Raw genomic sequence first — 11,450 nt, 5'->3', positions numbered from 1 at the left:
CTCTCTCCAATTGGAAGACCTGCGACTCTCCATGATGGACCAACGACCCTGAAGGGAGTGAGACCCCAAGGCGCTGGCATCCGTCGTCAAGACCAGAGAAGGAGAAGACTGCAGGGGCAGACCCAAAGACAGATGATCTCTCACAGACCACCAAAGAAGAACCGGGAGGACCACCGGAGCCACAGGAATAAGAACATCCAAATCGCGGGACAGGGGATCCCAGAGAGACAGGAGGTACACCCAAAGGGGGCGCAGATGAAAACGTGTCCAGGCCACCGTAAAAACTGTCGCCGCCATCAGACCCATAAGACGCAACCAAAGGCGCACCGGAAAGGCACCCCCCACCCAGAAACGACGAGCAAGGGACACCAAAGTCACAACCCGAGGCTCGGGGAGGAACACACGGTTCAGATCCGAACGGAAGCAGGCCCCAATGAAAACCATGTCCTGGGACGGCGTCAGTTGACATTTGGGCAAGTTGATCAGGAAACCATGGGCCCGCAACGCCGAGCACACCACCTCCCTGGCCTCCAGCAACAGGACCCGAGATGGAGCATGGATCAACCAGTAGTCTAAGTATGGGTATACCATCACCCCCTGGAGATGAAGCCACGCGACCAAAGGCGCCACCACCTTTGTAAACACCCTTGGCGCCGACCGGAGACCGAATGGCAATACCATGAATTGATAATGACACCCCAGGACACAAAACCGCAGAAACCTGCGGGACCTAGGATGGATCGGAACATGGTAATACGCATCCTGAAGATCTAGGGTACACATGAAGTGACCCGGCAGCACCAAAGGAATCACCCTTTGTAAAGTCTCCATGCGGAAAGGAATTCTGGCCACCCATTTGTTCATAACTCGCAGATCCAAAACCAAGCGGAAACCCCCCGTGTTTTTGGGAACCAGAAAGATCAGGGAATAAAAGCCCACCCCTCTCTCCGACGGACGAACCTCTTGAACGGCACCCTTCCGAAGAAGGTCCAGAATCCCGCGAGAAAGATGAGACCGCTTCATACGACTCGAAGGCCAAGGAGTCGGCCGAACACCTGAGTCTGCAGGAGGAGCCGTGAACTCCAGAACATAACCCTGGCGAATGATTTCCAACACCCAGACGTCGGAACAAGACTGAACCCAGGCATCCAGGAAGAAGCGCAGCCGCCCTCCAACCAATAACCCGGGAACCACCGCCAAAGAGTCAGGAACGCGGCTTGGCAGGCGGAGGGGATTTAGCCTTACGGTCCCGACCACGGCCAGAAGCAAACCTACCCTGGCCCCTCACAAACTGTCTACGAGAAGCAGGGCGAAAGAAAGATTTGGGTTTAGAAGGGACAGGAGCAGCAGCAGAGACCTTAAAAGAAGAAGAATGCTTTTTCTCCTTAAACAATTTGTGCAATTTGGCCTCCAACTTCCCCCCAAACAACATCGTACCCTGAAAGGGCAACCTCAATGCGCATGCCTTCTGCGCAGAGTCAGTTTTCCAGTCCTTAAGGACAAGACTGCGACGCGCAGCCACACAAGCCCCCCCGGACAGAGCAGAAGCACGCACAACGTCAAAGGAGACATCAGACAGAAGCTCCACCTGACGCTCAATCTGCTCAAGCAAACCAGAACAGTCCGTGGCATTATCCATAGACTGATAGAGAGACTTCAGGTCAGACAGCAGGGACTGCGACACATAAGTCCCGTAGATGCCCGCCCTCAAGGCCAGGTGGGAACCAGAATACACCTTACGGAGCGCCACATCCGCCTTCTTGTCAACCGGATCTTTCAGCACAGCGTCCACAGCAAGGGAAGTACGCCCCACCAAACTAGCCACAAAAGAGTCAATAGGAATCGAATCAGGTAGTTCAGTAGCCATATCCTGCAGAGAATAAAGTTTTGCCATGAATCGCGGAATCAGAATGCGATCAGGATCGGCCCACTCGCGCTTCAAAACAGCTTTAATGAAGGGATGGACAGGCACATCGATAGTGGCAGCACTCTGAAATTGTCGCAACAAAGGGCCCCTAGAGGTACTAGGTGCGTCCCTGTCAGGGAACCCCATGTTCTCTTTAACATGCTGCAAAATATTGGCCATATCTTCCTTGTCCACATATTTGCCTTTTAACTCTTCGTCCCCCAACCACGCAGACTCATCGCCACTAGAGTCCGAAGAAACAGGAGCAGGGCACTTGGGACGGGATCCAACATCACCCATCTCCGTCAAAGTTTCCCTGATTAAGCGCTTAATATGCGCATCAGCACCACCATCCCGGCGCCTGGACCTGGCAGGGGAGGGAGACCTGGAAGCACTAGAAGAAGAGGAAGACCTCTCCCTGTGACTACGTTTCCTGGAATGCTTCCCCATCGTCAACAACACACCAAACACCGCCAAAACACAAGGTAATAACAACCGCTATGCGGTACTCACCCCCTCTGCTCGTTTTTAATGAGCATCCCCCAGCCGGGAACCTCGAGGCGCCTGACTTCCGTCCTCAATTCCAAAAACCGGAAGTCAGGCATGACGAAAAACCGGAAGGGGAAGGAGCCACAACCAATAGCGAGGAGCTGCTCGGCCGCGTCCCCTAGCAAGCCCGGCAGGCCAGGAGGGGCGGCCATCGGGCGAAGATAAAGCCAACGCGGTATTACACCGCCGCGCGGCTGAGAGACACAAAGAAGCCCGCGCCACTCCCCCCAAGCCCGGCAGGGAGGGAGAGGCCATCCATGGAGGACCGCCGGCACCAGGAAGAACCAGCAGCCCCCAAGTAAGTCCAGAAACAAGGCAGGAGCGTCCTGCTCCTGCCGCGTCCACACACTGTCAGGATGACAGAAAAAAGAACAGGAGGAATGCTAGGACGGTACTCCTTAAGTACTCCCAGTGGGAGGGGGAAGGGTAGGTCCAGCATTCCTTCGTTCTTTTTTCTGTCAGTGAGATAGTTACATCCCACTTGTCCATGACGGTGTCGAGGACTACGGGACCTGGGGGTAACGTAAGGCAGTTTAATCCACCAAACACCAGACTCCAAATCCGGTGGGCCTAACTCCATGTTGGTGGACAGTTAAACAGAAGGCTTAAGGCAGGACTAACATCAAATCAGGCCCTGTTTACTTTTTACCGCCAGTGATTCATTTGGTTGTAGATCGGTAACGGTAACATTTTCAATTTTGGTGAAAATTACTTCAGGGATTATAAACAGTGATGTGCAAATTGCCGATATTTAAATAGCAGGTACAGTAAACTATGGAGTTATATTAGCAGCTTAGGAAGTACTTTCACTTTTCAGGTCTGGGTTTTGACAACACAGCTGCTAAATGGGCCTATTGCTAACAATATACAGGGGCAAAGCTTCGGGGGGCGGGGGAATTCTTTGGGGTGTTACACTATCCTAATAAATGTACTATTTAGTACATAGTTGGGTACAGGAGCTTTCAGTCTGGTATGGAAAGGTGTCTGTTGGATTTCACCTGGGATTTTTAAATACTTACTCAGACAAACACACACTTCTGTTTTGAATGCTTAAGACATGGGTATATTACAAAATACTCAGTTTAAAATACCCCTCTCAATCTGCACTCCTCATGCACTACTATTGATATAATAATTAACATGATTGCCAAAAAATCTGAAGTTCAACCCGCCCCACCCCCTCAGTCTTACTGACCAAATTACACCCATGACAATATACTCAGAGTGGACCGTGGTTCCACCGCTTTCAATCATTGGCTATCTTCAACCAGACTTTCCCTTGAGACTATCCGTCATGCCTTTGCTCAGTCCAGAGGAGTCTTCATCTCTCATCTAATCCTTTTGGCTGTTTGGGAGTATTCTTTCATCCGTACTCAAGTGCTTGCATTGAACTGCAGGAAAAACTAGTTCTCAACGATAGGCCTTAGCTCACTCTTTCTGGAATCATCCCATGCATCTCCCTCTAATGTGCTAATGCTGTATCTGTTCGTGAGGACATTAAACCCAGACTTGTTGGCTTTGCCAATGCTCAGTGAGGGCAGACTGTGGTATGCCTTGAAAGTCCTGCAATGCAGGGGGTGAAATATTACGTGCAATTTAGTTTAACATGTGTTTCTTCAATACATTTGTAACAGAATACATTTGGTGATGTTGCTTGTATGCTCATGTGTTCCTGCAGTCTTGGCTGGACAAGCATGTAGTGCTGTCTGTACAGATTTCCCAGTGTTTATTTTCGATTAGTGCCAACTATACAGTGCTTTGAAGCCGACACGTTTTCTAAAGCAAGGTTAGAAAATGAACTCTCCCAATGGATTCCACACACTTAAGGACATTGACACCTCTTTATACGACCTGTAGATAACTTTACTGTGCATGTCGTTTTTGTTGTTATAGCTTAAAAGAATAACCAAAAGAGCTCCAACCTAAGAAATAATATTTAATTAATCGATACAGGTTTTTATTTAATAAGAAAACGCTTGCCAAGTGGAAAGCCTTATCCATCCACCATACTATCCTGGTGCCCCCACCACAACAAACACCCCCAACCCCCATCACCCCTTTTCTCCCCAGCTGAGATATCAGCTTCCTGAAGAAATGCAAAATACAGACCCGGATCGTGGTTTAGATGCCACCGGTGGACTAAAGAATAGAAAAGAACAGTAGTATGTGCAGGGCTCACAGTGAAACAGACGTGGTAACGAGACCAGGTAGAAAGTCTGAGCATACAAGTGCCTATGACAGCAGCTGCCTCAGCAGCTGCACCAGCCTTCTTTTTAAGACTGCTCAGCTCTCCTCAAATAAGCCCTGCAGAGGACATGTCAAGGCAGCAAAGGAGGTGACTGGGCTAAAGACCAAGGCCACACCCCCGACAAATGAAAATCACACACCCACCTCCTCCACTGCTGCACTACAGTGTTTTTGCCACTCTCAAGCTGAAATAATACACAACAGGCATATGCCCAAAACAGTGATGTGCTACACTAAGGCTATTGGGAAATTTCGGCTCACTGGAATTTCTTGCAGGCTTAATCCCCTTCACCAGACAGGCGTAATATCACAGTCTCTCATGGCACCAACTGTGGCTGTGCTGTACTGGGGATCCTAAAGCCTCATCCACTGCCAGACAAAAAGCCTGATTTAGATTTTGGAGGACCGGTTACTCTGTCACAAGGGTGATGGAGATCCCGTCCACTGAAATACAAATCCCATTATATCCTGTGAGATTTATAGTTCGGCAGATGGGTTATCGTTGTGATGGAGTAACCTGTGCACCAAAATCTAAATCAGGCCCATAGTCCTTACCACTTGTAAAGTTGTGAGCCCTAGGCCTGCATGGTGAGGAAAGGGACGACACGCAAGCTAGTTACATGGTGTATAACTGGCCACGAGCACCTCCACCCAGCCCTTTTATTAACAGGGTCACTTGACCGGTGGTGCCTGTGTTAAGTGGGTGTGGGGCAAGTGGTAGGACTGCCCTTAGGGAGGGGCACTACTGCATGGCGTGTCCTGCAGGACACTACACCACCAATGTGAGTGATGCAAATGCCATTTCCTTGCAGAGGTCAGAACAGTGCGTTACAGTGTACAATTTCTCATTGTGCAGCTAAGGCACTGAACCGTTTCCTGACCTTTTGCAAAACCGTGTTTAACACAGTAAATATTGGCCTTTCTCCAGGTGGATGACTACAGCTACCTAGTCAAAGACTATGACCTCTCTGGTCTACCCCCAGACCCTACTAGCATGGTAAAAGCCACCAAGTATCTGCCTTCAAGCAGTGAGTTTCAGGGCGGGAATGACAATAGAAGGATGATGACACTGGTCTAATTATGTAACCAATGTTGAAACTGAACAGGATTACAACGAGCACGATTTAGGAGTGCATTATTTGAAACTATATGCAAATGCCGGTATATATTTTATTTTTCCCCTGAGTGCAAGCAGCAATGATAAGTGCAATTTTTGTTTTCTTTATAGAAAACGAAATTAAGCCTAAATTATGCATTTTGGTAAGATTTCTTACTTTGTTGGCACACAGTCATGTAGTAGGGTAAGGTATTTTAGAAACAAGTATAGAAATTATAAATACATTCTATATATTAAGGGAATTGAGACGAGTTATTTAAGTTTGTTTTGTCTCTAATCTTTGATGGGTCAGCTTATAGTGACAAAAACTCAAGTTACAGAAACTTTCAATTAAATTAATGAAATCACATCTACCACATATTCCAACGTACTACAACTTGATTTAAACAGTTGATCCATCACAACGAAAATGTGAACGTCAGCTCCCCAGAAACAGGATGTAACTTTATCGTGGTCCAACTCTATTCTTGAAAGCTCTCAGCGATTTTGCCATCATTGGTGCAACTCCTGAAAAATATCCAACACGTTACATTAAGATTATACAACACACATTACCCACCAATAACAGCTTAGCTACTCTAAATTAGATACAAGTATGATAACGTGTGTAATTATGACTGCGCTCTATGCTTAATGTATGGATATTGCGGTCTCCCCCTAGGTCTCTTTGCGCAATCATACTGATTTATTTTGCAAAAATTACTATTAGATTATCCACCCAAAAACGTGGCAAGCCTACCCATGCATACGGTTAAGCTATTTAAGCTGAATTAACTACTTGGTTGAAAAGGAACAATAATGTCCCTATGCCCCTTGTATGTTTGCCTCAGCTGATCGCTATGAACGTTCATTACAGACACGGTTAAAATGGGTTTACAAATGTATTCTCGACCAGGGGTCTTTCATCCGTGTCTAGTGTAATGTATAAATCATGAACAAATTTCAATATTGCATTACAAATCTACATGTAAATTAAGCTCTACTATTATTGATATACAGTATGTCTATGCTGTAAAGTCGGAGACTTACAGAATATATTTTGGATGTCATAACATGTTAAATATTCTTGCCATTATGTACGCCCACAGGTGCCAAGTTTTCAGACTGCTTATGTGTGACATTTTTATAATTTCAGTGTAATTATGAGTGACATTCAACGACTGAGTGACACTTACTCATGACCAGTATAATGTCACCCACAGTATATGTGGAAACCTGTTGCCGAGTGGGCAGCAGAGAAACAAAATAAACAGACTCCCTGCCTTAGCCAGCCTGCGTCTCACTGGCTGGTAATCAAAGTATTGTTATGATCAGGTCATGATCAATCGACAGTCTGTCCAGGCTTTCTGCCATCTGTGACCAAAGGCAGGCTACATGATTTGAGAGGGGCCCCAGCAGGGATCTTCTCCCTGTAGAGTTCTCCAATTAGGCCCTTCTTTTACTGCACTTTAGTTGACCCTGTTTTTGGGATGTATTTAGAAGCTTCACTTTGTAGCTGGATATTCATATCTGCTTGATACTATGGTTAAAGCAGGTGAATCTTTTTTAGATTAATTAGTCGGGTGTGTGTTTCAGTCTTCAAATCTCTGAAGTTAGTTTGGCTTGGATAGGAGTTTGATAGCAGGATATTTCCACGTCATACTATATTGAGGCTCCTGTATAGCTCCTGTAGTACTCCAGAGGCATCTTATGGCCTTTGAAAAACAGTACTCGGAACTCAGATTTTTTACACATCTGTCTCAGCAAAGTAAGAAACTGGAACTATACTTTATCACACTTCGGGGCATGGTTCTTTTGCGTGACAATCTCAGGCATTGCTGTAATGCTGGAAAATTACTTGAATGAGTTATTGTAACGGAGGTGCGTTGCACTTGACAGGGCTGTACACCTTGGGGTTCTCCATGCACCTAGAATTTAGTTTGTCTTTGTGTTTTTTTTTTAGTATTTATGTTCACTCATTTCGAACTTCTGGCATGTGAACAAGACTCTTGTGGGGTCAAAACAAGTCCTACTTGCTGCCAAAATCATGGAATACCTTGCACGCAGCAAAGCTGTTTCAGTGTGGCTCGCCTCTTTCAAGGCTTGCGCCACCAAGATACCTATAGTCCAGACCTGACCAAAATGCCGGGGATCTGCATGTCGTGGAGAAGTGAAGTACCCTTTCTAATAAATCGATAGATATTCACTGAAAAAACACAAAGGTTAAAGTAAAGTTACAGTTAGGTGAATATGTCAGTGCCAACATTAACGTTAGGAACCAAAAAAAACAAAATTCACCAGTAACTATAACCTACGCCCCAGCCATGCACTGCTTACGACTTCACACAATACATCACTGTTGCGGGGCCATCCACCCGCGAGACCCACTAAGAGTACAGGAGGGGGAAAAGACTCACCTTACAGGGTTCTTTATGTCTCCCCAGCCCGAAAAACATCGGCGTTTCAGGAGGGGCCTGCCGTAGGAAGAAACCGAATATTTGGAACCCGGCCCCTTTAACTGGAAGCAGGAAGCGGGAAAGGAAGTACGTCAGGACGAAGTCACTGAGAGCCGACGATTAGAGGGAGACTCCGAGGAGGAAGAGGAAGATCTTGGAAACTTAGGAGCGAGTTAGAGTTGGAGCACGGAGGAGCCGAAGACAGCGCAAGATCCGAAGGAGAGGAGCCGAACCTCATTACCCTCTCTCTGCGCAGAAGTGGTACCGCCGAGAGTGCCAGGAGGCCTCCAGGAAGGTGCTGCGCTGGGCCGCGCTCCAGGAGGAGCGTGGCTGTACAAGCCTGCTTCGAGCGAGGCTGCCCAAGACACAGGAGGTCCTGAAAACCCGTTTCCTCGGTACAGACGTTACAAGCCAAGAAGGAGTCGAACTTACCTTCCATGATCCCTAAAAGTAGAGTGGAGAAAGAAGAAGTGTTTCGTACTGATTTAATTTGACAAAACAATTAGTTCTTCCAAATAATTACAATAAAAGAATATCCTCACAGAACCTTCTGTCCCCTCCTCTTATTGCCCGCGATTACAATATTGGTGGAGAATGCAGGCAACCCTCCTTGACTAGCAGAATGGAGAATCTTATTCTGCACCTAATAGCGGGACAGGAGAAATTAAGATGGGCCGTAGAACGACAGATGAAGTTGGCTCAGGCCGACCGGGACATCTTTAAGGAAAACATGGCTGCTCAATTAGAAGAGATACAGAAATTAGCAGCAGGACACTCCTTACAGAGGAATCGGGAAGGGAGACCTATGACTAACCCCACTCCAAGCGGAGTTGCCCTACAAAAGTATGTACCGGGGGAAGACCCGGATGCGTTCATGCTTAACTTTGAAAGGGTGGCCAAGGCTTGCGCATGGCCTGTGGAAAAATGGGCATTCTTCCTAGCTCCTTTGTTGAGTGGAGAGGCCCAGGCAGTCTACCAAGTCGCCAACAGTGACGGAAACACCCCCTACGAAGAAATAAAAGCGATAATTCTTGACCATTTGGGCCTAGATGCGGAAGAATTCAGAGTTCGGTTTTGGAAAGAGAGGGGTCGTCCCGGAGAAAATCCGAAGACGTTCTTTTTCAGGCTGAAAGCAGCTGCAGATAAATGGCTGAAGCCCCATGAGAGCACTAAAGAAGAAACAATGGATCACATATACCTAGAGCAGTTCCTGGAGGCACTTCCTTATAACACCCAGGAGGTGGCTCAGACAACACTCACACCTAACCACCATACAGGCGGTAGGACATGGCAGTGACCTTTCCCAGGGCACAACCACGTATCCCACTTTCAGAGCCAGAAAAACCATCCCGACCCTCGACAAATAAGACAGAGAGAAGCCATCATAAAACACCCCCTGAGAATACAAAAGTCCGCCAACCAAAATTCGAGGGCCTACCATACAAAGGTCCACAATGCTTCGATTGCGGCGAGTGGGGACACATTTTGCGAGCATGTCCCTGTAAAAAGTCACAAGAAGAACCCATAGAGGTCGGATATGTTCCACGGTCTATCCTCTTCTCTGCTGAATTGGGGTCAGCCTTCTATGTAAGTGTGAAAGTAGAGGGGAGGGTTGTTAAGGCATTGTTGGATTCCGGCTGTAGACAGTCAGTGATCCAGAAGGGTCTCATAAGTCATGCCCTCATAAAGAAAGAAAGCCTAGTGCACATACGGTGTGTACATGGGGATATAAAACCCTACCCCATAGCCGTAGTGACCATCACACCAGTAGGGGGTGCTTCGTATCAAATCAGAGTGGGGGTTTTAACCGATCTACCAGAGGAACTTATAATTGGTACTGATAATCCGGACTTTCTGGGTATGTTTCTCACGACAGTCCAAAGAACCAAATATAGAACAGTGAGTAATAGGACCTTGGAGTCCCAATATCCAGCTCTTATAACCTCAGAACCCTGGCTCCTAGATAGAAAATTCAAATTCGCACAGACAAACAATCCTACCCTACAACAGGCCTGGCAAACTGCCCAGAAAACTGACGGGGTTCATACAGAAACTTACCCACTGTTCTTTATGAAAAAGAAACTCCTTTATCGTAAAGCGGATAAAGAGAAGAAACCCCAATTACTAGTTCCTGCGAGATTAGAGAACAGTTTTGTTTTTTTCGCATGCACCATCTCACTGCTGGACACATTGGGGTAGAAAAGGTGACTCAGAATGTCTTAAGATATTTATTGGCCAGGAGTGTATGCAGACGTGAAAATGTATTGCCAGGAATGTGAAACCTGTCAAAAGCGTAACTCCTATCGCCCTCCTCCGGTTCCTCTACAACCCTTACCCATCATAGGGACTCCTTTCGAACAAATGGGAATGGATCTAATCGGCCCACTTCCCAAAACACGAAGAGGTCATCTCTATGCCCTAGTTCTCGTGGATTATGCCACAAGATTCCCGGCGGCCTTCCCCCTAAGAACCCCCACCACCGTTAATATCGCGGAGAAATTGGTTGAATTGTTTTCCAGGGTCAGATTCCCACGGGAAATCCTAACAGACCAAGGTACTCCATTTACTTTGCGCCTTATGAAAGAAGTCTGTAAAACCCTTAACATGAAGCACATCAGAACCTCGGTATACCATCCCCAGACGGATGGTCTGGTGGAACGGTATAACGGGACTCTAAAACAAACGCTAAAGATGTTCAGCAGTGCGGGGCCCGAATGGGATCGCCTCCTACCTCTAGCTTTATACGTGATCAGGGGACAGGTACAGAGCAGCCTGGGATGTTCATCATTCGAAATGCTCTATGGAAGACAACCCAGTTCTCTCTTAGAAATGACAAAAGAGGCTTGGGAAAAAGAAGAAGCAGATGAAGCATGGGGCTTTCTCGAGTATACCTCTACTCTAAAAACCAGATTAGGAAAGCTCAGAGAACTCGCGTATTCCCATCTGGAACAGAAACAACAAAAACACAAATATCAATACGATAAAGGGAAGAGATGGAGGGCTCTATCAGTAGGTGACTCGGTTCTGGTCTAGTTACCTTCCACTTCTGGTAAACTTAAAGCAGAGTGGGTGGGACCCTATAAAGTAGTTGCTACCATGGGGAAAACTAGCTATAAAATACAGGTACGTCCATCACGAGTCCAGACATTCCATATTAACCTCTTAAAGAAAGGGTTAGGGCCTCCTCCTCTGTCTG

At 46.9% G+C, this 11,450-nt stretch overlaps 1 protein-coding gene across 1 annotated transcript in view; it reads right to left on the bottom strand.

Annotated features, from left to right (window-relative positions):
- Positions 1-4,526: 4,526 nt before the first annotated feature.
- LOC146817266 (elongin-A-like) overlaps positions 4,527-11,450 on the bottom strand; it is a 522,392-nt gene continuing 515,468 nt past the window's right edge. The window contains exon 11 of the mRNA XM_085610852.1: positions 4,527-6,326. Coding sequence (XP_085466978.1) covers positions 6,265-6,326 — 62 coding nt within the window. The 3' untranslated portion in view covers positions 4,527-6,264. The remainder of the gene's footprint in view (positions 6,327-11,450) is intronic.

This window comes from Triturus cristatus, chromosome 6, assembly GCF_964204655.1.
Source record: "Triturus cristatus chromosome 6, aTriCri1.1, whole genome shotgun sequence".
In the NCBI taxonomy this organism is placed as follows: Eukaryota; Metazoa; Chordata; class Amphibia; order Caudata; family Salamandridae; genus Triturus; species Triturus cristatus.
Note: the sequence above shows the minus strand (reverse complement) of the source record. Positions and strands in the feature narration are given on the sequence as shown.